Here is a 26,509-nt window from a genome sequence, read left to right on the forward strand (position 1 = left end):
GAATATTCTTTGATTTTAGAGTTGCACATATCTTTTCAAAATGTATACTTTTGCTCTTAATTTCATGTTATCCTCTCCATAATGCACTGTATAAACTAAAAGCGTTCTCAAAAAAGAAAAGAAAAAAAGATTGCTTTAAAAGCTGTAATTCCTAGCATTCTTAAATAAGTATAAGTCATCTTTTTAAGTAGCTTATGTCCTAAACCCAAAACTATATTTTGTATCTTTATTATATTTGGTTTCTTAAAAAAAAATGATTAGGCCTACTTCTGTTCAATTGTTTTATTATAAGTATAAAATGAGTCTGTTCACTGCAACTGATCCAACATCCTAAAGATAAATTAGTATAATCAGAAGATATTTCTGGTGTTATAAAATATCGCATAGCCTATTAATTTTTCCAAGCAAAATGTATATTAGTCAGAATTATTGCGCTCCTATTTGGCGCGCAGCAGCGCTCGTTCAATGTAAAGTTTACAGCAAAATTGAACTATTTGCACGACTTTCTAAGATTTCCAGATGGAGAATATTCCTGTGAAATTTTTGCAAACCCCATGTCTCAAACGCATAAAACAGCACAAAATATATGCAGTTTGATGGTGGATCGATTTGATCTATGATCGACCTCCAGGGCTGCTTAAGAAACGCGTGCACACGCAGTTATCTAGACTAGATAAACCTGGATCAAATTAGTGGGATTGCGTGAACTTGAATTACCTTTTATGAAACCGCTTTAACCCCAACTTATTTGTTAGGTTTATTCAAGTCGGGTTTTGGAGTTTAATCCCCGCTTTTCTTAGCATCTTTTATGGAACACCCTGGCATGAAAACACGAACAGAAACACAAACAAACAATACTTGACCAAGACACATGGAAAACATGAGGGCTTAAATACACAGACTAATGACAAGACAAGGGACACCTGTGAACAATTAACAGACGATTAACCAATGACAAGACACATGGCAGGATCACATGACAAGTGAGTCTTCAGTCCCCGAGACTGAGTCTGAATCTGTTCCTGAATCTGTTCTCGAGCCTGAGCCTGAATCTGTCCCCAAGCCGGAATCTGTTCCAGAACCTGAGACTCATCCGGTTCCTGAACACCCACCCAGCCTCCCTCTCCCCTCAGCTCCTCAAACCACCTTCGGGGAGGTGGAGTCACTGTGGGTCTGCCAGCCTGCAGCTCCAGCCTGCCTGGTCGGTGGATCCCCTGTCTCCACCTCCAACCTCCGTGACCAGGACTCCACCTCTGCCCGTCGATCCATCAGCTCAACCTTGGCTCCTACCTCCCTCATCTCCACTGTGGCCCAGTCCACCGCTCCACCTTGGTCGTTCGTCGGCCTGCCCTCGCCTCAGGACTACACTCCTCTGGCTTCGCATCGTCCCTTCTTCCCCCCCGGCTCTGTTAGGCTCCTCACTCCCTCCAGCTCCACCTTGGTCCTCTGTCGCTCCGGCTCCACACTGGTCTCCTCTCCCACCTGCTCCGTCCCCATCAGTTGGCCCCCTCGTCAGCCCTGCCTCCACCATAGCTCCTTCCTCTGTCGTCTGGCCGCCTGCATCATCTGCTCCGCCCTGGTCCCTCCTGCCTTCTGTCTGCCCTTCACCTGCTCTTCGTCCTCCTCCTGAGTCCCTTCCCTCCCTCCGCAGTTGGTCTCTCTACGGTGCGAGGACGCGCCCACCGAGAGGGATGTGAAAGACTATAATGTGTTAAGAGCTCGCTCAAGTACTGGGGAGCTAAACCATTTAGTGCTTTGTAAGTAACCAGCAATATTTTCAAATATATACGATATTTAATAGGGAGCCAATGCAGTGTTGACAAAACCAAGCTAATATGGTCATACATCCTGGTTCTGGTAAGAACTCTAGCTGTTGCATTTTGCACTGAGCACATTTTCTTGAGAAATGTCCACAATCTCGAATTCTGCTGATATCTCAGTATTCTTGTAATTAACCAGAAGATCAACGGCAGCTATTGGCCTTAGCTTGTGATTAGAGTAGGACTTTAACACTCGATTAGAGCATTTAAGCTCACCATCGTGCAGAAGAGTGTTACATTTTGCACTAGTATCAATTCTGAATGGTACTTTATGAGACAGAATTTCAATATCTGCTGTCCACTTATCACTCTGCTCTTCTGTTTGTGTGACATTTATGCTCAGCATCTCCTCATCTTCTATTTCTGATTGCAGCTGCACACTGTCTGTGTTCACTGATCTTTTGTGACATACTGCCACCCAGTGGTTTGGTTTGTGACAGTATGAGCAGACAGAGCCTTTTGCTGGACATTTTCCTTAATTCCACTTATGTTGTGGGCAGGGTGGGAAATTAACTTTTTTGTCCACAGTGGCTGGTGGATGCCCAATTTTACCAGCCACTTATATTTTTTACCAGCCACTTTTTCCGGAATTCAAATTGCAAGAAAGAAATTGCTTCAATACGTTTTTTATTTATTTCAGGGTACCCCCAGGATCCTCCAGCTTAAAATCAAGGCTTTTTAAGACCTTTTTAATACCATTTCAAATATTCAATGCCAACTTCGTACCTATTCCAACATAAGTATGAGGGGAAAATATCAAATCTGTATAAATTTTAAACCCTGGAAAATAATTATGTAGGCTACTTGAATTAAATAAAACATTTTATTTAAATGATCAGTCATATTTAATACATACGCAACAGCGTTGTAGTCCGCTTGGTGTGTGTAGGCCAGTGTTCATTTTGGCAACCATTTTTGATTCAGTCTTAGTCTTCATCTTCAGACGAAAATGCTTATGAATGCAAACTTTTAGTCATTACTTTTAGTAAACTGCAGTTACTTTAGGTAGCTATTTTATATGTAGTCTTTAGACAGAAAATGTCATAATTATTCTCTCTAGGCCATTCAATTAAGCTTATGAGAAATTATTTACATTGCACTCTTTAGCAGTAGCACTTGTGCAATTCTACATATCCCTTTTCCTAAGTTCCTCTCTTCCACTTAGACTGCAGTCACACCTTTTCCATTAAGGGACAATATTCGCTAGCCTGGTAATACCAGACTCTGCTACTTCACTTTGCTTCGTAGACAGAGTCTGGAATGGCATAATAGAGAAGTGTTTTCTCTCTCGCTAGGGGGCGATTGTCTGAAGTTTAAAATCATTGGTTACCCGTAAGCCAATCAGATAAGTTTAGTTAGGACGTATGTTATGCGCCTGTACAGCCGCATCGAACCACAGACATCATGCATCGAACTCAAACCTATGATCGAATTTACACTGTAAACACATGATGATGCGAGCGAAATACCGGAGTGAACATGGCTGTAAACGACTTTTGCAGATTATGCGTCGTTAATCTACGCATCCACGGTACAATCACGGCCTCTAAACTTATTTTTGACAGAGTGAAACAAGAAAATATTTGTAGCCAACTCTCAAATTTAGGATTAGATATTTTAAACACAGCCAGTGCCGCTGCAAGCCATTTCGGTGCCCTAAGCATAATTCCTTTATGATGCCCTCTACCCCGAGAAGCTTCAGGCACAAGCGCGCGCGGTCTCTCTCTCTCTCTCTCTCTCTCTCTCTCTCTCTCTCTCTCTCTCTCTCTCTCTCTCTCTCTCTCTCTCTCTCTCTCTCTCTCTCTCTCTCTCTCTCTCTCTCTCTCTCTCTCTCTCTCTCTCTCTCTGCCGTGCACGCGCTATGCGGTTTGGAGCACAGTCTCTGTCTCGCGGGCGCGCTCGCTCTAGATTCCGGAGATTTTAACTAATTTGCGGGCATCAGTGAGCCGCTATCAATATGCGAGAGTCTCCCGGAACGCTATTTTTTTGGTCCCTCCTCAGCTCTTGGTTCCCTACGCACAGCGCGTGGTGGGAGCGGCGGCACTGGTTCTCCATAACAGAGCGAATTGCATCCCGTGTCTCGTTTCGGTTTTCGATTTCTCTAACCTACAATGTAAACTCGGCGCTTAGTGTCTACGTCACGGCTCTCAGCCCGCCCTCTGTTCGTTGATTGGCCCGGCCGTCCGAAGGCCGGTGGAAAACTGAAAGATAGGCCGCTATCTCAGACTGAATACAGGAGCGAAATGAAATTAGCGGAAGTAGGAAGTCTGAAGTAGTCAGGCTAAATATTCGCCCCCCTTTAATACATTTTTTCATTTAATTTTTAACCTTTATAATACCTTTTAAAAAAAAATAATGCTTTAAATAAAACAATGTTCAATAAATATGCAATGTTAAAAAACGTTTTTAATATTAATAAAAATATTATATTAAAATAGCCAGTAGGTGGCAGTCATCGAGTCATTCATTCATTGAATCTCACGATTCGTTCAAAGCCACAGATTTCGTTGCAAAATAGAGCAATAAGCCTGACTATAGTGTTTTAAATGCAGTACATCACTTAAATGTTACCCTTTTTTTTACTGTTGTATAAAATCAATGTCACATTTGAAATCGTGTGGATATTCGGGAAACATTGCATTCTTGCTCATATAGCCTATAATCAACATTAAAACACTGCTGGATATCAGCCTGCATTTTGATCGCAGATTTAGTCGCACAAACAGCGCAAGCGGCTCGTGACAGAACACAGACCGACTGAATGACACTTTAATTTAAGTAGAAAATCTCAAATAAAGATCGCTGAAATCCAGCTTGTCTGTGTTTTCAGATCATCCGCGCTTCAGCAGTATAGAGAGCGCGCGCGCATGGTTAAAAATAATTTCCCTTTCTTCTGCACCAGCTCAGCTCAGCTATATATATACACTTTTTATTTGATTTTTATTCTCAGCTTAGCTATGTGTATAAGTTATACAGTATAACGGTCTCTTCAGCGCCGTGACACGCAGCGCTAAAAACCAATCAAAAGAGTTACTCGACAAAAGTGTATTATTGTTACTTAGCAACCGCATTCTTTGACAAAGGCTGTCCAATCCGTACAAATGAAATCACTCGCAGCATGTGTTTATTGGTTACTTACTTAATACATTCAATGTTAAGTCAATGTAAAGACGCGTTTATGCGCGTCTGGTGGTCCTGTCCTGGTCCCTCGGTGGATGCAAATTTTTGTGAACTGTATTCGCTTTTGGTGCGAACGCAGCATTATTATAATCCACCCGCCACTGTGGCTGGTATACACGGCAAAGTGACCCGCCACTTTGAAAAAGTATAATTGCTAATTTCCCACCCTGGTTGTGGGTCTTTGCCGCAACTTGAACAGTTTTTTTAATCAGTTTGGATCCATTTCTCTTTGCACATATTTTGACTGATTTTTCTGATATGTTTTCTTGTTTGCAGTTTGGCATTTAGTTTTCACCTTTACCGCTTGCACTTGAGATTCTTCTTCTCTGACTATTTTCATTTGCTTCTGTGACATACTAATCAGTTTTAACTTGTATATTTAACTGTTTTTCTTTTGGGTCAGTTTATGCAGGCATTCAACATTCAGGGGATTTGCCACACTATGTACCTGAAACACCAAAGGGCCTTCCTATTCCCAGCAATCAATTGGCAGTGGAAACAGCATCAAAATGCTGTTACTGCAGAAGCACTCAAAGGAAGGAATGTAGTTCTGGGTGGGGACATGCGTGCTGATTCCCCTGGTATGTGCAGCTATGTTGATAATATGCCATTTCAGTTGGCTATAGAAATGTGCTGTTATAAATTACTACTACAGAGTTTATTTCAAGCACTAAAAATGTACATGCTAATGTGACATTGTTTAGGACACAGTGCCAAGTATGGAACATACTCGCTGATGGACCTCTGTGAAATTATATGTTTAGTTAACACCAGGTAATATTGTTACTAACCTATTGAAGACTCTGTCCTCCATGTCACCGAAGAGCTGGCGATATGTGCCATAAATAGCTTGCAAAACAAATGTGTTTAGGGTGACAGGTTCAAAACCTGGATGAGCAGTTATGCATGCTGCCCCACCAACCTACTCACATCTGTGTATCACCTACATGTCAGGAAGTAAAATTAATAACAAAATAAAAAGTGTATAAGATATGTATATACACAGGTTTCTTGTATACAAACAATACCGGATGCGCGCGCATCCAAGAGGCAAGACCGCTATATGTTATGCCGAGTTCTGTAAAAGAACATTGTAATTAACGTAGATTTCGCATTGTTTGTAAATTCTTGTTGACTCAATAATAAACTGCAATTTCAGAGTTGAATCTGTTTGCTTGTGTTTCATTTGCATATTAATATAACATTATGTAAAAAGTTAGTTAGTTGACTAGTATGAAATTGTCCAACTAAGTTTGCGAATCATAAAAACCTGACCCTATGCATTTAGGTTAGTTTACAGCACAACAGCTCCGCGTCATCTCTGCTTCTGCTAGATATAGCCGTAAAGACTGTTGCTTTCTGCCTCTTAGATGCGCGCGCATCTACGTGATGACGTTGCACAGAAACCCATGTATATGTATACCTCTGCCACCTCCCTACAGCACAAGTTTTCTCTTGGAGACAGCCTGGCACAGTGACCACGTACACTTGTTGCAAAATGATACGTTTATGAATGAAAACGTTATGCTAATTTCAGGTCGGACTTGTGCCTGCAGACGGGTTTTTGGTCTTCTCTGATTAGTTAGCTACCATTCTGACACATCTCCCATCCGCGCTGCCTCCGGTTCGTCCATGTTTTCCTCCACAGTCACGGCAGGGGCTAATGGTTCAAGTAGATAGGGCAGAGAACCCGCACCGCTATCTATTATGACTCTATTTAGTCCTGGGGATTCAGGAGGAGAGAAGTCCTCCACAGACCCCTGCGTACTGCTGCCACTGCAAATTTATTGTATTATTTATTATGGGGGTTCAGGGGGCGCGTAGATCTAGGCTATGTACGGAACGTCTTTTTCTTTTTTTAAGCGGATAATAAATTATTTTCAAATACATTTATAGTGTGTATATAACCAAATTTTATAGTGACATTATAATTATACATTGTGACGAGCGTCCTCGGAGGAATCAGCGTCGCCCTGGCAACCAACACAAAACACCTGCACGTCCTCATCGCCGGCTGATCAGTCACAGCTGCTCCCAATCAGCCCACAGCCACATAAGCAGCACATGCTTAGCAAACATACAGACTCTAGTCTCGAGTCGAATGGAAGCGCTGGTCTAACCTTTCTCTCTGTTCTCCCCAGAAAGCAGCGAGTGACCGATAGCCCATCGTTTTGGACCACGTTTTGGACACCCACTTTCGTTTGGATTGAACACCGAAGAGCACTTAAAGCACCAGCCACCACGCACCGGCTTACCTTCTTTCACCAGTTTTATTTGATTGTAAATAAATCCACCCTCCGGGGCCTTTTCACGAAGCCTGCCTTGTCTAGTGATTCTTCACCCCGTGACAACATGTACATTAATATGTTTTAAATTTAGGCTAATATATCTAGCAGGGCATTCAGTTACTTTTGAAAGGACAAAAATAAGGTGTCAGTGGATTGCATTAGACTTTAACTTTGCCAGCTATAAAAAATCTAGCATTTCCTCCCGTTTTACTACTGATTTGTAGTGACAGTCGATATGCATGGGCCACTGACAGATAATAGTTATCCCCTCTACCCTCCCTTCTTCTCACAGCCATCCACGCCCATTTAAGTTGCATTTTTCAAAAATATTGTGAGCTAGACTTGAGCTGAAAGAGGGGGGTTTCATGAGGAGGGTTTCACAAAGGGGTAATCCATCAGCCGGAAACTGAAGCTTCCCTTGGGGGCTGCCATTGATTAGCAGACCATCACCTGCTGTTAGCATTCAATTGACTCCCATTCATTTTGGCGTCACTTAAAGACTCCATTGGTCCATTATTTATTTCTAAAGAAACACGACAATGTATTAAAGGCTCCATTACCTTGTATCTTACGTTATGTCCCAGTAGAAGCAGTTTTTGTAAAAAATAGGCTAACGATTGCGTCATAACAACTCGACTCAGTCGCACAGTCGAGAAATTACTGTATAGACAGGCGGAGAAGCTCACAAGCAATCGGGGGGACGTGGAGGCATAAAGTCAAGGGAGAAGCCCATGTCAAGTCATAAAGTTGATCCTGCTGCTAGCTCATGGACAGCTAATACTCACACTCTCCGTCTCTGTGAGATTCGGAAGAGAATTATTCAGATTTCTCTCTGCACAGCTACTAGAAGACCTACAACTGTCAGACAGGTTGCTCGCGTCACATCTATGTCGTCAAGCTCAGTTTGAGCCTGCGTAGTACGCTCAGCCATCAGGAAGTGAGTGCTTCTAACTGTTGGAGTTTGTGTTTGTGCTTGTGCTTCGAATCGCTTGTTGTGTTTGAAGTTTGTGTTTGTGCTTGTGCTTCGAATCGCTTGTTGCGTTTGAAGTTTGTGTTTGTGCTTGTGCTTCGAATCGCTTGTTGTGTTTGAAGTTTGTGTCTGTGGTCGAACCGCTTTGGTTGTGTTTGGAGTTTGTGTTCGAATCGCTTAACTGTTAACGTTAGTTTGTGAGCGTGTGAACATATCTCCGATACTACTCTCTATAAAAAACAATCGGATTGCTTTGATATCGCTAGTTATATCCAACTTTCCGAACTTCCGTTACTATCTCTAACGATAGCCCGCTAGCATTGCACGCGTGGCCTCGCCTATCGACCGTCTTATTTACACTCGAATCACTGAAATCGCTTTGTTTGTGTTGGAGTTTGTGTTTGTGCTTTGAATCGCTTTGTTTGTGTTTGAAGTTTGTGTCTGTGTTCGAACCGCTTTGGTTGTGTTTGGAGTTTGTGTTTCGAATTGCTTAACTGTTAGTTTGTGAGCATGTGAACATATCTCCGATACTAACGTTACTCTCTATAAAAAACAATCGGATTGCTTTGATATCGCTGGTTATATCCAACTTTCCGAACTTCCGTTACTATCTCTAACGTTAAGTTAGCCCGCTAGCATTTGCACGCGTGGTCTCGCCTATCAACCGTCTTATTTACACTCGAATCACTGGAAGGATACGGGTTCTATCCATGATTTCAGTCCTAAATTAGTAGTGATATTGGTAGCATCACTGCTAATTTATTGTTCATCTGTCATAATGGCGAATATATCGGATGTGTGTCTACCTCTGAGTGCAGGTGAGGACACGTTTGAGCTGCATTCGGTGCGGTTGGAGCTGGAGTCCGTGGAGAAGCAGATCCGTGATCTGCTGGGGAGGCAGGCCGAGCTGCGAGACCGACGATCAGCGCTTGAAGCATCACGCACCGATGCTCACAAGTCAGTGGTTAGTAACTTTTCGACTCCGGCCTCCTCTACTCCGTGTATTTCTCTGCACAGGACCCGAGCACCCCTGGTTTCGTTTACCCCGACACCGACACAGCACCATGGACCCTGGATGATGCCACAGCGGAAGACACGAGCCAGGACCAGAGCAAGGACCTCTCCGCCCCTCCCGGTCTTAGAGATCTCCACCCGGAACCGCTTCTCCCCTCTTCGCGAGACGGAACGCGACGACGCTGTGATCATCGGCAGTTCCATGGTCCGGCATGTCCGCGCTGCCTCAGGTAAAGGTATGGTGCGCACTCACTGCTTTCCTGGTGCTCGTGTTCTCGATGTCGCTGCGCAGGTCCCCGAGATCCTGAACGGTGACGAGCGCGTCGGAGCTGTCGTGCTGCACGAGGGGGTGAACGACATCAGGCTGCGGCAGACGGAGGTTCTGAAGAGGGACTACAGGAGCCTGATCGAGACGGTACGCAGAACATCGCCTGAAGCAAAGATCGTCGTGTCTGGACCGCTTCCCACGTACCGACAAGGACAAGAAAGGTTCAGTAGATTGTTTGCACTAAATGAATGGTTAATGTCATGGTGTAATGAACAGAGACTGCTCTTTGTAAATAATTGGAATCTGTTTTGGGAGCGACCTAGGCTCTACCGTGCTGATGGCCTGCACCCCAGCAGAATCGGAGCGGCTGTTCTGTCGGACAACATCTCCAAGACGTTACACACCATATGACTAGTAAGTCAAAGTCCAAATCACATTCTTTGCTGTCCCAAATTAATTGATATAAGTACCAGTGTAGAACACTTTATAGAAACTGTGTCTATTCCTCGTTTAGTGAGGCCAAACAATAAATCTACTGTAGGATCTAAGAAAAATCTAATTGTGATTAAACCAGAAAATCTCAATATTAGTGAACAAAAACAATTTCTAAAGCTAGGTCTTCTAAACATTAGATCGCTTACACCTAAGGCGGTTATTGTAAATGAAATGGTCACTGATAATAGCTTTGATGTACTCTGCCTTACTGAAACCTGGCTTAAACCAAATGATTATTTCGGTCTTAATGAGTCCACTCCACCAGGATACGGTTATAAGCATGAGCCCCGTCTGATTGGTCGTGGCGGCGGTGTTGCAACAATCTATAGAGATATTCTTAATGTTACTCAGAAAACAGGCCACAGGTTTAATTCGTTTGAAGTACTTGTTCTAAATGTTACGCTCCTAGATGTAAGAAAGAAATCCCTATTATCTCTAGCCTTGGCTACCGTATATAGACCGCCAGGGCCTTACGCTGATTTCCTAAAAGAGTTTGCAGATTTTCTCTCAGATCTATTGGTCAATGCCGATAAGGCAATAATTGTTGGAGATTTCAACATACACGTTGATAACACAAATGATGCGTTAGGAGCTGCGTTTACAGATTTATTAAACTCCTTTGGGGTCAAGCAAAACGTTAGTGGTCCCACTCATCGTCTTAATCATACTCTAGATTTAATTATATCATATGGAACCGATCCAACCGATATAGATATTATACCGCAAAATGTGTCATGTTGCGCCACGTTATCGACCAGGCAGAACAATCCTTCCAACCACTATAGATAGATTCTTGAATAGCTTACCTGATCTATCTCCGCTCCTCAGTGAACCCAAACAAACAGAGGAACTAGAGGAAATGACTAGCAGTATGAGCACCATTTTCTCTAGTACATTAGAAACTGTTGCACCAATTAGATTAAAAAAGGTTAGAGAGAAAACTAAAGCACCATGGTACAACAGTGCTACGCATGTTATCAAGAGAGAAACTCGTAACTTAGAGCGCAAATGGAAACAAACTAATTTAGAGGTCTTTAGAATCGCGTGGAAAGACAGTATGTCACGTTATAAAAAGGCTCTAAAATCAGCCAGGTCTGAGCATCTACGCAAACTAATAGAAAATAACCAAAACAATCCAAGGTTTTTATTTAACACCGTGGCTAGATTAACAAATAAACAGACATCACCTGAACAAAATATTCCGTTACATTTTAATAGTAATGATTTCATGAATTTCTTCACTGAGAAAATAGAAAGCATCAGAAACACAATTGTAAATGTACAATCTTTGACAGCGTCTTATGATTCAGCCTCAATTATCACCCCTCAAGAACAACTACAGCGCTTTACAACTATAGGACAGGAAGAGCTAAATAAACTTATCACTGCATCTAAACCAACAACATGTTTATTAGATCCAATACCCGCTAAACTACTGAAAGAAGTGTTACCTGTAGTGGAAGAGCCTCTTCTCAATATTATTAACTCGTCTCTATCTTTAGGACATGTTCCAAAAACATTCAAGCTGGCAGTTATAAAACCTCTTATTAAGAAACCACAATTAGATCCAAATAACCTAGCAAATTACAGACCCATTTCAAATCTTCCATTTATGTCTAAAATACTAGAGAAAGTTGTGTCCGCTCGACTGTGCTCTTTCTTGCAAGAAAACGATATCTATGAAAAGTTTCAGTCAGGATTCAGGCCACATCATAGCACAGAAACTGCGCTGGTTAAAATTACAAATGATTTACTTTTAGCTTCTGACCAAGGCTGTATCTCAATACTAGTTTTACTCGATCTTAGTGCTGTGTTTGACACTATAGATCATAAAATACTCTTAGATCGACTTCAAAATTACACTGGTGTTCAGGGACAGGCATTAAGCTGGTTTAGATCGTACCTATCAGACCGTTACCATTTTGTCCATTTAAATGGGGAAAAATCAAAGATAACGTCAGTAAATTATGGAGTGCCGCAGGGATCTGTATTAGGCCCCCTGCTATTCTCAATTTATATGCTGCCACTTGGTAATATTATAAGAAAACATGGAATAAGTTTCCACTGTTATGCTGATGACACTCAATTATATATTTCATCTAGACCAGATGATAACACTAAATTATCTAAAATGACAGAGTGTGTTAAAGATATAAAATATTGGATGACGTGTAATTTTCTTCTATTAAATTCAGATAAAACGGAGGTATTACTGATTGGTCCAAAAAACTGCCCACAAAACCTCTTACAATACAACCTTAATCTAGATGGACGTCCTGTTGCTTTATCCTCTACAGTAAAAGACCTGGGTGTTATACTAGACCGCAACTTGTCTTTTGAAAATCATATTTCAAATGTCACAAGAACAGCCTTTTTCCACCTTAGAAACATTGCTAAGCTACGTAATATGCTATCAGTTTCTGATGCAGAAAAGTTAGTTCATGCATTCATGACCTCGAGACTAGATTACTGTAATGCTCTATTAGCTGGTTGTCCTGCATCCTCAGTAAACAATCTACAGTTAGTCCAAAATGCAGCTGCTAGAGTTCTTACTAGGTCAAGAAAATATGATCATATAACACCAATTTTATCATCTCTACACTGGTTACCTATTAAGTTCCGTATCAATTACAAAGTATTGTTACTGACCTATAAAGCCCTAAATGGTTTAGCTCCTGTGTATTTAAGAGATCTTCTATCGCCATATATTCCATCGCGCTCTTTAAGATCGCTAAATTCGAGGCTTCTGGTCGTACCTAGGATATCTAAGTCCACTAAAGGAGGGAGGGCGTTTTCACATCTAGCTCCTAAACTCTGGAATAGCCTTCCTGATACTGTCCGAGGCTCAGACTCGCTCTCCCAGTTTAAAACTAGATTAAAGACGCATCTCTTTAGCCAAGCATTCACATAATGCATCTCATACCTTTTATACTACAGTTAAATCAGATCAAATTCATTCATATTAAGAACAGCAGCTACGCTAATTATTTCCCATCTGCCTTTTTTGTTATCATCTCGGGACGCCTGTCCCTATAACTCAAATAGAGTTTGTCAGCTCCAGTTAGTATCCAGCCTCTCATGGAGACTTCAGATGCCCCAACGCCTGTGATGAGACGACTCGACGCCTGTGAAGAGACGACCCAACGCCGGCGATATGTTATGCCCTAAATTTCATGATTAACTAACTGTATTTTTGTATGTATATTTTTGAAATGCATTTTCTGTAAAGCTGCTTTGAAACAATGTGTATTGTGAAAAGCGCTATACAAATAAACTTGAATTGAATTGAATTGAATTCTAATTGACTTCACTTTTCTCCGTTGAAACCTATGGGGTCACTATGTCCATTTTATATCTATGGGGTTTCATGACCCCTTAAACTCTTGTCCCTTCTCTTCTTCTGATTCCTCAGCACCACCTAAACACTTAAGCATTACGCCGCCTTCACACTGGCAGTTGAAATCAGCTCCGTAATACGCAATACGCCCCCAGCGGACGTCGTACTACACTATTGAAAAGCGTCGGAAGGGATTCCTCTCCACCAGGTAGTATTTCACCCATACGGATCTCTTCTTTTTCTGTTTGCGTCTCCAGTATAGGAGAGCAACAGCAAGAGCATTGACCAGCTGACAATTTGCCATCATGGAATTCTCTGGCTGAATGAGCGGGGTGAGGGAAAACGGCCACAATATTTAATTATACATTTTAATTGTATTAACTGCCCTAATAATGTTATAAAATCATGAAAATAAAAAAATTACATGACAACTTATCGTTATAAAATCATTATTTATTTTATTAAAAGTTAAGAATTCAGGTTTGTTTATCAGTACCATAGCAACGCTAACTTCCGCTGGAATTGTCAGATAGGAACCATCCGTAGCCTTTCGCAAGAGTTAAATTTTTTGAACGCATCCGGATGACCAACTGACACAATTTTTTTTGCACCGCACTCGTTCGGACCCGGTTCGGACCCATGCATGCGGTCTGCGTATCTCCATAGAACATGAATGACTTTTGGTTGTTTCGAAGCCGTATCGGAGCTGATTTCAACTGCCAGTGTGAAGGCGGCGTTACACTGCCACCTTGGGGTTAACTATGAACACCACATTTCCCCTCTTACTTGAAAGATTCTTCATATTACAGATTACTGTTCTGAACAATTTTACTCTTTTAAGGTAACAACAATTACTTAATAAATTACTGTGTACTGTTACTAACCTTACAACAAATGTAACTGACATTGCCTTACTTCTATTGCACAGTTTTAAAATTATAACTGTTCACATAGCTCACAGCTTAACCAAGACAAGATGCATCTTTTTTTTCATGCATGTACAATTTCACCATTTAACTTCACTGTAAATCATATTCCTTCAACCACGCTGGCGTTCTACGCACTCTACTACTTCTCCTAGGATTAAATGTCACTTGTGGCTGCATGGTCTCATTCTGAGTGGTAACATTCAGAAGGTGAAACGGCCATAGTATTGTGTGGGGTAGCTCTGTAGCTTTGCAAGAACTCAGTCACTGCATGTTTCCATGGTTTCCCCATCTGTTCCGCAGAAAGGATGCATTCTTTCAGGACTCTATTCCACCGCTCCATTGCATTGTGGGTAATACAAACTACTACGAATGTGACTGATTCCTCTCTCCTTTAACCCTCTGGGATCGGCAATCGCGCCGGCGCAATTTTTTTTCACATAGCAGCTAAATAGACTTAAAATACTTCGTCATTTTGGAGTATTTTGGTCATTGGTCATACAGACTTAATAAATAAGAAAAAAGAATCTGTGAGATGTCTACTTTTGTATGTGTCCACTTACAATCAAAACAAAACGTTGTGCTTTTGTAAAATAAAGAAATTAAACAGGGTGTGCTTTCTGCCTCTCCGTCTCTTGAGCACGTCTCTAAACATAAACAAAACTCAGCGAATACTTGTCACACATTTATGAGCTATATATCTTTAGAAACATTTAAGTGTGTAGTTTTAAATGATCTAATTCAAAACGAAAACAAATATTCTCTGCTTAAGTAATTTGTATAAAACCAACAAGATATCCAGTTTCTCAAACGCTTGCTCGTTAGTTTTAATGACCACACGCATAAAATATATTGACATGCAAATCGTCCAAGCGTCACATGAACACGCTCATTACCTCAAAAACAAAGCACCAAACTTCATTAGTCCTCTGCTGTTCGTCGAGTTTGGAAGACACGCTAGTCTAGAGTTTGGATTTACATCAGAAGAAGAAGAACGCGATTTGAAGACAAGAAAGATTTTAAGGTAAGAAATAATTCCGAATTATATTAGTTGGTGTTATTGTTGCATAAACTTCACATTGCAGTTGAACTGCAATATGTTATATGGTTGATAGTATGCAATTGGGTATTGTGCAATACAGAAGCTATTGTGATGTGGTTGTTGGAAGAGAAGTGAAGTACTGGATGGGCTTATTTATGAGCATGTTCTGTGTAGGTGTCGGTGTGTGTAACATTTAATGTGACTCTTTGTTCTCTTGAATGCCCAAGATGAATTTCTCCAATGGGAGACAATAAAGGCTTATCTTAACTATTGCTCGATGCTTCAGTAAATGTTCTCTGCACGCGCTGTGAGTTTGAAAAGCAAAACGCACCAAACATAGGCTTCATTTTTTTTACTCCAATCTCATTTCATAACGTCATAGCGATTGTAAACATTTTAAGTAACATATGATAATCAATATGTTTTTCTCTAGTGTAGTGTTACTGAAGTTCCTTTTTAACGATGCTGCTATACTATTGTTATTAGGCTATTATTTTATGCAGCCCTACACGTATATACAGCTGCGTTAGTCCAAAACGCAGCTGCTAGAGTTCTTACTAGGTCAAGAAAATATGATCATATAACGCCAATTTTATCATCTCTACACTGGTTACCTATTAAGTTCCGTATCAATTACAAAGTATTGTTACTGACTTATAAAGCCCTAAATGGTTTAGCTCCTGTGTATTTAAGGGATCTTCTATCGCCATATAATCCATCGCGCTCTTTAAGATCGCTAAATTCGAGGCTTCTGGTCGTACCTAGGATAACTAAGTCCACTAAAGGAGGGAGGGCGTTTTCACATCTAGCTCCTAAACTCTGGAATAGCCTTCCTGATATTGTCCGAGGTTCAGACTCGCTCTCCCAGTTTAAAACTAGATTAAAGACGCATCTCTTTAGCCAAGCATTCACATAATGCATCGTACCTTTTATACTACAGTTAAATCAGATCAAATGCATTCATATTATGAACAGCAGCTACGCTAATAATTTCCCATCTGCCTTTTTTGTTGTTATCTCGGGACGCCTGTCCCGAGATAACTCAAATAGAGTTCGTCAGCTCCAGTTATGTATCCAGCCTCTCATGGAGACTTCAGATGCCCCAACGCCTGTGATGAGACGACTCGACGCCTGTGACGAGACGACCCAACGCCGGCGATATGTTATGCCCTAAATTTATGATTAATTAACTGTATTTTTGTTTGTACATTTTTGAAATGCATTTTCTGTAAAGCTGCTTTGAAACAATATGTATTGTGAAAAGCGCTATACAAATAAACTTGAATTGAATTGAATTAAATATACCTACAAGGCAAACCTGGTGTTCATTATATATATGTGTGTGTATTTTGGCAATTTTAACCAGAACAAATCTAAAATGTATTCCCAAAATCGTGCATCAGCATGTTCACAGCATCTTCTTTTTTTTTTAGGGACCAGATGCCCCACTGATGAGTCCTGCTGACTTCAGCATGAGCATGGTAAAGTGAAAAATCAAACACCTTGGAAATGACAGCAGGGCTCTCAAGTGTCACGCATTGAGTGGTGACAGTCACTCATTTCAGTCTTTTGTCACGCACTCCCACCACACATTGTATTTCTCACGCGGAAAAACTATTTATAATATTTTTAATATGCCGCAGCGCCCAAAATGTATCTGGCCGGTGGCCGCGCCGCTGTCACTATGGAACCGGCAGGAAACAAGCGTGTCGCTGCGTCTCCCCTGGAGTTCTTAGTTGAGCCTGCCACTTAAAAGCCAATAAAAAAAGAAAGGGACTACACAATAGCCAATCAGAATAGCAAATAGCACTATTGTATCTGGGGAAGATTTAACGTAATAACCAATGGGGGAATAAAGCATATCCTGGAATTGTTCACGTGATCTTCTGAAAGTTTCGTTCACCCACAGAGCAAAACACTGGATCTCCTCATGATCTCCTTTTTTAATGTTACAACAAATTCACAACTTGATTGACACAAACAATGACAACTTGACTGCTGTTAGAGAATGTTTCCCAGATAATTAGCATCAGTTTTTTTGAGTTACTGTAACTTAGCCAACAGTTTTACAGCCTGTTCACTGACAACACCTGCTCAGAACAAGTAGTCTAGGCCTAGTCATATTTTCATTATCACACGATGACTGACATATTGTTACATTATAAACATCTCTCTCTCCAAATAGACTTAATAATTTTATTAGCACTAAATAAATTAAAGTGTATTGCATAGTCGATGTTATAAGTCACTTTTAAAATCATGTCATGTTTTATAATTATATCCTGGCCATGGATGCATTAATCATTGCATCTGTCTTTCAAATATTTTCTTCTGCAAGTCTGAGCAATTATTAATAATAAAAACAACCCTGGGGGTATGGGGTGTCACTCTTGCTTGTCTTCAAAACTTGAGAGCCCTGTGACAGGTATGTACTATGTTTCAGGAATGGCACAAAGGTGTGTGACTGGTTAAGTCTCTGTCTTTAGTTCAGTGTGTTAAATAATGTGTTTTTTTGTCATTTGTTGTATATCTTTGGATTATGTTGTGTTTCCAAAAAATATAAACAATCAAAAAGCCATTCTTTTTTAAATTTCCTCATTCTTTGATCAAAGTTCCTCATAATGATAGTGCCTGAGAGCTCCTAATAGGGCCATTATGGGAGGGTCTTTGTCTTTCTCAGCTGTGAAATACTCAATATTCATGGATGGTTTACGCATACTCGCATAAAGCTTTCTTACACAAGACATGTCTTACAATTTTTTAATCAATTTATTGTCTTATCTGAAAGAGTAGTCAAGTTGATCTCACATAGTTTGGAGCAAATATTCTAGGCTACGTGATACTATTTTCAAAAGTCTTGTGAAGAAATAATTTATATAGAATAATATTTTTTTGTTATTTTCAGAAACCACGCATAAATGTCATTATCTCAAAACTACAAACTTTTACATACATGCTGCTGACATATTATTGTAGCAGAGTTTGTGCTGAATACAGTGTAATAAGACTTTAGCCATGAAAATGTCACAAGTAACAGAAATAAGCGCAAATGTTAGAGCATGTCCGAACACCTCCAGGACCCAAAAAACACCTCAGACCCCAGCGGGTTAAGAATGCTGTAAACACACTGGAGAGGAATGAGGCTCGTTGTCAATCACAACACACTGTGGATTTCCCTCTCTACTGAAAACTGATAGGAGGAATGATGTGTCCACCTCAGCAGTGACATTTGGAGAAAACGCCACATCAGGCCACTTATGTGATAATCCACCAGAGAAATGGCAAAACGAAGTGATAAAATTCTGTCTAAAATGTTCAAGGCCAGACAAGTAGTTCGTGATAGCTTGGTTTGTAGGGAATTACAAACCTGCACACATATATTCAAATGCGCACAACTATAGAATTAATTCTTAATGCGCACGTGAGCGTCATCAGCATTTCTCACAGGTTCGCGTTTAAAGTCTGTGTAGAGAGAACGGTGTCGTCTTAGCAGTCTCTAATTTAATAACTAATGATCGTTGGGACGGAAGTGAATCAATCAAAACTAACTTTAGCTGGAAAATATATTTATTCAAGAACCGTTATAAAGCCAAAACAATCTGTTACCTTAAATTATCGTTTATCACTGTAAAGTCGCTTTGAAACAATCTACATTGTTAATGTGGCAATCAGAGATATTACAAGGGCGAACAGCAGCAATAGAAACTTAAATTTCTAAATGATATTACTGATTCAAAAAAAAGATAACGACTACGCCACCCAGAACTAACTCTGGGAAAAAGCCCAAGGGGCACAGGTTAGATTTCTCAGGAAATGACCAAAAGGCATGGGTACCTTGTAGAAAATGTATACATCTTTATTAAACAATTAAATAGTTAAAAACATTTGTCTCGGTCAAGGAAGCACACATAACAGCAAGGAGGTTCCACACCGCACGCAACACCACCTGCTGCAATACAATTATCAAACAAACAAAAGAAAAACACACAACAAACGAGCTGGGGCTTACCACTAGGGCGGCAGGCTAGACCGGGCTTCAAAAATGCCCGCAGTAACAATGAGAATAACCACACGTGCCCCAACCACACTCACACCCTCCAAAGGATTCACGGCAACTCCACGCCAATCTGGTGAACAGTGAGATAGCCACACGGGAAGGGTCAGCCTGCCCTCTCCAGGCCCCAGCTCCAGTACGGAAAAAAAGAAAGATTACAACATACAAAAAGAAATGTCAACGAACAGTCAAATACAAAAACCAGCGGATTATAATTACCAAAAATAATAAATTAAACAAAACAAAATCCAGGAAAACACACTGAACTATTGCAAACAAGCTCTACTGTTTGCAACCAATTAATGAAGACAGAAACAAAACTATACAAACAAAAAGTACGGATTGCAATAAAAGAATAAGCAAAACAAAATAACAGGACTCATTAATAAATGCAAAACCAATTCTACCAAATATAAAGCAAAATAAATGAAGCCAAAACAAAAACAAACAATAACTGCAAAACAAACTAATATAAGAAAACTAAATAAGACGGAAAACAAGCGTTACCGAACGCAAAGCGATCGCCAAACCCGAATTTAAAGAAAACAAAGCAAATGTTTACTAAAGACCAAAAATAATAGAGAGAGAAAGCAAAATAATAGAAAACAAAACGAATAAAGACAAGACACAGTAATAAATGCAATTCAAATTATTAAACAATACAAAATTTAAAGCAAAACAAAAAGTTAAAGCAAAACCAAAAGTTAAAGCAAAACAAAATGTTAAAGCAAAACAAAAAGTTAAAGCAAAACAAAATGTTAAAGCAAAAATCAAAAGTTAAAGCAAAACAAAATGTTAAAGCAAATCCAAAAGTTAAAGCAAAACAAAATGTTAAAGCAAAACAAAATGTTAAAGCAAAACAAAAAGTTAAAGCAAAACAAAATGTTAAAGCAAAAGTTAAAGCAAAACAAAATGTTAAAGCAAAAGTTAAAGCAAAACAAAATGTTAAAGCAAAACCAAAAGTTAAAGCAAAACAAAATGTTAAAGCAAAACAAAATGTTAAAGCAAAACAAAAAGTTAAAGCAAAACAAAATGTTAAAGCAAAAGTTAAAGCAAAACAAAATGTTAAAGCAAAAGTTAAAGCAAAACAAAATGTTAAAGCAAATCCAAAAGTTAAAGCAAAACAAAATGTTAAAGCAAAACAAAATGTTAAAGCAAAACAGGCCAGGCCCACTCACAGAATGTATTACACTCCTAAAACACACAAAATAATTAAAACCAAATTACCTTTATGAAGGCCAAAGGGAGGCAGAAGTGAGTTGTACGTACCGAATCGTGCGAAACGCATCATCTATCCGGCAGCCACCACTCTATTTGATCACATGCCGACAGCCGAAATCACCCACAAAGGCATCACATGCAGTTCGCCAGTACAGCGGAGCGCATCGGCAAAGCAACGGTTGTGGATCATCCGTGGGTGCAACAAACACTCAACCAAACGCCAGCGCGACAAATTACTGTTAGCAGACAAACATTAAAGAAAAAAAGGACTTTTAGCGTCGACCACATGGAAACCCACGGCGAAAACACTCATACATACCCCTCGTGCAGCGCAACGAGACGCCGGAAGTACGATCAGCGGAATATGACGCAACACCCGTTTACCGCACCTCTCGCCTTATATTCTCCATCGCAATTGCTACCCGGGGGGGGGGGGGGCTGTGGTCGAACAAGGACCACAGCAATACTTTGCATTTGACCACATTAAAATCGCTATATAAATGAAGATGACTTGACTTGATCGGTGCACATGCTTTGCTTTACCTAAATCTGTGGTGGGTGCAATGGTATACACCACACCTCCCTTCCGTAGGTGCCTTCAAGATTTGGTACACCACTGAACTCCACAGCTCGTGGATTTTGTGTCTACTTCTCACGCTATGTTCGTGGAGGTATACCAACTGACCCTCCTTCAGTGGTGCTTCTCGTACCAGCAGATCATGCCTGGCCTTCCGACGATCTGCCGCGGCCCCCAACCGCTCACGAGCACCCTCAAAAGCAACCTGCAACCGATCCTGATGCTCCAGGACCCACCTATGCACACTACCTGCAAGTGGTTTTTCAACCCTACCAAGCAGGAAGTAAACTGGAAGTCTAGGCTCCTGCCCAAACATCAATAAATAAGGGGACTCCCCCGTAGCTTGATGAGGAGTAGTATTATAGGCAAAGAGTGCCTGAGGAATACAGAGTGGCCAATCCCCCTTCTTTGAAAACGGCAATGTGCGCAAAACATTGTACAAAGTTCTGTTGGAATGTTCGCACTGGCCATTTCCAGCCGGGTGGTATGGGGTAGTGCGCGACTTTTCAACTCCATATAAGCAACAAAGCTGTTGAATGAGAGCTGACTCAAAATTACGGCCTTGGTCTGAATGGATCCGACCAGGCACCCCAAATTTGCAAAACCATTCGACTACAGTCTCAGCTCGTAGGTCCCTAGTGGGTACAGCCAAGGTGTACTTGGTGAAAATATCAAGCCTTTTAACTAAACCTCTCACTGTCGGCCGCAGATATCCGCCATGTTTTGTAGTTTTTTAACACTTTTTAGTTGTGTTTGTAGTTCCTCCTCCAAAGCGCAATGGGTTGTGGGCAATATTAGCCTTAGATTATTAGCCAATATTAGCACGGATACACGCTTTCAAAATCCACCGGAAATACTAGACCATCCGGGGGCTTCTGGCATACTCATTTCAACATACTATGCTTTGGGACACACTTATTTTAATCTCACATACTGTTTAGGATGAATAGTATGGACATTGAGACGCAGGGCCATTGTCTAATTACTGAATTAAGGTGTTTTTGAACAAATCTTTTAAATCAATGATCCAGTGGCAAGTAAATTTTTAAGAATCCCTCGTCGCCACCTGGTGTCCTAACGATATAATTAACACAATCTTCTGTTGAAGTGTCAAGTTACTTTCAAAAGGTGATCCGTTCTATTTTAGTTGCTTCCATAGACATTAGAGTTTATATCCAAAGTTTAAACTTTTATCCTAGTCCTTCTGTGATATGAATTTTAATAACAGAAATGACGATACTGTGTGTTTGAAAAGACTGTTTATGAAGCTGTTTCACACACGTACAGGACAACTGGTTTGACTGGGTCAGTGGCAGCATGAACACAGATCTGAATGTTCCAGTGTGACTTTGTCAAAGGTTTAATAGACAGCCGAATCATGCTCATTTAGGAATGCGATCATGTGAGTTTTAATCGATATGGCGATTTTTAACCGATTAAGCGTGCAGCTCTTTATATATAGATATATCATATGATATTAACAAATTATTATTATTAATTGTAGTTAAATAAAATAAATGCTGATAATAATTTAATTTTATTACAGTTTTTTTCAGTCGCTAACAAGCGTTTGTCCAGCCAGTTGTCACATTTTCAAAACTCTAAACACAATTAGCACAGCATCAGTATTTTGTGGCCATACCATTCACACATTTCATGTCGTTTTCACACAATATGCAGTCAGCAGGGCCGCATTAAGAGCTCACTGGGCCCCGGGGCTATGAGCTATTGGAGGCCCCCTAAAATTTAATCAAATTAAACATTCGCTTTTTTAAAACTTGTTTATTAGTTTCAATATTTTAACTTTATGCACATTGCATCAACCAAAAATTAAATTAAATGCAACAGTCTCAGACTTGTTGAAAAATTTGAACATTTAACCAATTTCTGCACATTCCACCATATTTTAACGAAATAAACAAAGTCCTTTTTCTGTTAACTTATATTTCTGCATATTCCAGCATATAAAATGCACATATTTTTTTGTAAAATCCTCTATTCGATTAGATGTAAATAAAATACAGCAATAAAATAATTAAAATTAAAGTCTCTCATGACTTAATACCAAATTAACATTTACGTCTTTTAACATTTAAAGTGCAGATTAGTTTTGTTTTTGTAAATCGTCAGACATGTTTTTACCATTTCATTAAGTTTTGCTTTGTAGAAAGCATTTCTTTAAAGTGAATTTCGTTTTGTATAAATTGTATCTTAATTTTAATAAATATTTAATCAACCAATTGCATGTATTTAATAAATAAAAAGCAAATATAGCAGACAATATAATAACCGTGACATTGAGGCGCTAGCGCGCCGCGTTCACTTGCATTGCATTGTTAAAAGCCTTTCTTTAAAGTGAATTTCGTTTTGTATAAATTCAATTGTATCTTATTTTAATAAATGTTTCATCAACCATTTGCATGTATTTAACAAATACAAGGCAAATATATAGCAGACAATATAATAACCGTGAGATGGAGGATTCGGCGCGCCGCGTTCACTTTCATTGTTAACTAGAGAGCGCACCTCATAAATGAATGAAACGCAGCGTAGGCCTATGTCTCATACATTAGCATTAAATATCTTTGCTGCATCCTTTCTAGAATAGACAAGGGCTTGAATGAACATAAGAAGGAATGTTGTAACAAGCGGTATTACAAATTCACAATGTCACATTAACATTAGCTTCTAGTGGAAAAAAAAGAAAGAATACATTTTGCATAAAATCCAGTGCTTTCAAAGCATTACATGTTTTCATTTCTTTCTTGTTTTTAGTTTGTTCCGAAAGATGTAGGCTACATATAATGTAAAGTCATTTATAAAATGTGGAAAATTTGGTTTACTTTGAGCCCACTTCTTTTTATGTAGCCTATATGGTATTTTCCCAATATAACAGATAACTATAGCCTAATATGTTGTTCTTTACATTCCAAATTGTCACTTGGAATTGTCATTTGGAATTGTTACATTCCAAATGGTTATTCTTCTTAGTATAAAAAAGCACATAAAAAACACAAATTTCCATCATACACTTTTAGAATAAATCCTTTTGATATACCAAATTCAAACGTGACGTTTCAATTCACCCTGCCGCCCACGGGGGTTTGATGGACAGGCGATCTGACCAATCATAACGCCGAATCCGAAATTTAATCCGGCAGCAAAGCAGTCAGTAGAAAGTTAACGTCTTTGGACTTGAACTTGAAAAACGGTATTGTTTAAATTACTTAAATGACAATATTTGAAAGTTGAGACTTTGTTTCATGTCAAAAGTAAGCTGCTCTCTCGTCTGTCAGCGCGTAGCCTACTAGTCTGTGCCCCGCGATGTATTTTTCACTGCGTGAGAACATGTGTGGCGTGACTCGTGAGAGCGAGAGCCTGGCTTATCACACACAGGAGGCTGGTCTTTGCGAATGGTCAATTACTTTAATAATAATGATTGATAGTGATGATTCCATGATAATGCATGCAATTTATGGTAAAGCATCACTAAATAACAGGGCTAATTTGTGGGGGGCGTGGTGAGGCTTTGGCAATCAGCGTTACCGATGGATAGTCAATCTGCTCCACGGCCAATCACGGGCCCCCTCCTTGCTCGGGCCCCGGGGCTTTAGCCCCGCCTAGCCCTGTTGTTAATGCGGCCATGGCAGTCAGTGAACACATTTCCACAATGCTTACATTTTCTTAACAGACAAGCTATACCTCCCAACAAAACTATGGATTGTTTTTGTAGTATTTACGAATGTTAACACACAACATCCCACAATAGCAAAAACAATATTCCAAACCTTAGATACAGTATAAAAACCTCTGCTTCTGCAATGATCAGTTCAAAAACGATATATCTCAGCTGATAATAAACAAACAATTGAATAATTGACACAGAGCTGATTTATGTTGGGTAAATTGTGCCAACCACAGCTGATTCAAGTCTGGCTTAGACTGGCTTAGAGAGGCAGGGGATATTTTTTTCTATTACATTGACACTTATTCAGTAAAAGGAGGAGAAGGGAGAAGAGCAGGCCCAGTGAGAGATGCAGTGAGCCAGTGGACCCTATAATGTCGAGCGCATCCTTGCCTTTCTCAATGATCTCCACCAGCGCCTGGTTCTAGAGCAGCGCCTGGTTCTCATGAAAACATGAGAACCTTTGTAATTACCTGGGACAATGTGGCTTTCCATCATTCTCAAGCAATAACAACATGGTTTGAAGTCCACCCAAGACTGGTAAGTCTCTTCCATCCACCCTATTCACCTTTCCTCAACCCCATAGAGGAGTTCGTTTCTGCATGGAGGTGGACGGTTTATGACCATCAGCCACATGACCAGATGTCCCTCCTTGAAGCCGTGGATGCTGGTGCAGGGACATCACAGTTCTTGATTGCATCGTCTTGGATAATATCAGATGTGATGTTGATGAAAACATGTGGCATAACCCTGAAGATCGCAGAGACTAGATACAGTAATTTTGTGCTTTTTTAGTACTAAAACAAAAGTACTAAAAAAAGTTTTTTTTTTTTTTTTTTTCAGAATGCTCATGTGTGTTTCATGGATATTTTGTTCACTGTAAGCAATACTGTAACACTTTTTCTGTTCTATCATACCGTGTTTCTACTGTACCTCCTGTAGTAAACAGTAAAGGATTTGCTTTTTACTGGAATGCTTTTGAATGTGAACATTACTACATGTGGACATACAGTTCCCAACCAAGAAACATAAAAGTCTATGCAGTTTTTGTAATGTCAAGAATAGCCAGTATTCTGAAACCTGGTGTACTTTGATTGACTGCATGTATCTTGTGAAGTGAAAACAAGTGTTATTCTTTAACATAATAATTTCATTTTGAGTCAGATTTCCAGTGTTTTGGTAAAGTTAGTGTGCGCAGATAAAGATGTGTTCTATTTTGAAATGAAGAGTTAGTATATAATTAACAAAATGTGTTTTTGAGAAGAAAATTATCCATTTGGCCAATTGTGTTTTGTAGGTGTGAGTCTGTTAAGAGTTTAGAAAAATTATCTAAAGTATGGGTAAGCGCTTGTTAGCGATTGAAAAAAACTGTAATTACTTTTTACAATATTGTAATATAAGTAATTTATATATTAATAAGTATTATTACTGAGTGTAACTGCCCATCAATGTTCTTTGAACTAAACTTTATCTTTTCAGAAGACTTTCATAACTCTTTTAAGGCAAGTCATGTTAAACCATAGCTGTCATGAGCTGGGTTTGTTCTTTCTCTCTCTCTCTCTCTCTCTCTCTCTCTCTCTCTCTCTCTCTCTCTCTCTCTCTCTCTGTGTACTTTCTCTTAAAGAGGCTATA

At 39.8% G+C, this 26,509-nt stretch overlaps 1 protein-coding gene and 1 long non-coding RNA gene across 4 annotated transcripts in view; both read left to right on the forward strand.

Moving 5' to 3' along the window:
- LOC306999434 (uncharacterized protein) overlaps positions 1–16,542 on the forward strand; it is a 169,848-nt gene extending 153,306 nt beyond the window's left edge. Inside the window, exons 3-4 of one of the 3 annotated variants that reach the window (XM_079614104.1) lie at positions 9,077–9,954; positions 16,391–16,542. In XM_079614104.1, coding sequence (XP_079470230.1) covers positions 9,077–9,951 — 875 coding nt within the window. In that variant the 3' untranslated portion in view covers positions 9,952–9,954; positions 16,391–16,542. Of the gene's footprint in view, positions 1–9,076; positions 10,757–13,107; positions 13,296–16,390 lie in introns of those variants that run through there. The other 2 variants (XM_079614103.1, XM_079614102.1) reach the window with 2 other exon arrangements.
- The window catches only part of LOC306999438, a 743,560-nt gene that overhangs the window by 255,575 nt on the left and 461,476 nt on the right, over positions 1–26,509 (forward strand). The window lies entirely within an intron of this gene.

This window comes from Phoxinus phoxinus (genome assembly GCF_949152265.1).
Source record: "Phoxinus phoxinus genome assembly, chromosome: 5".
NCBI lineage: Eukaryota > Metazoa > Chordata > Actinopteri > Cypriniformes > Leuciscidae > Phoxinus > Phoxinus phoxinus.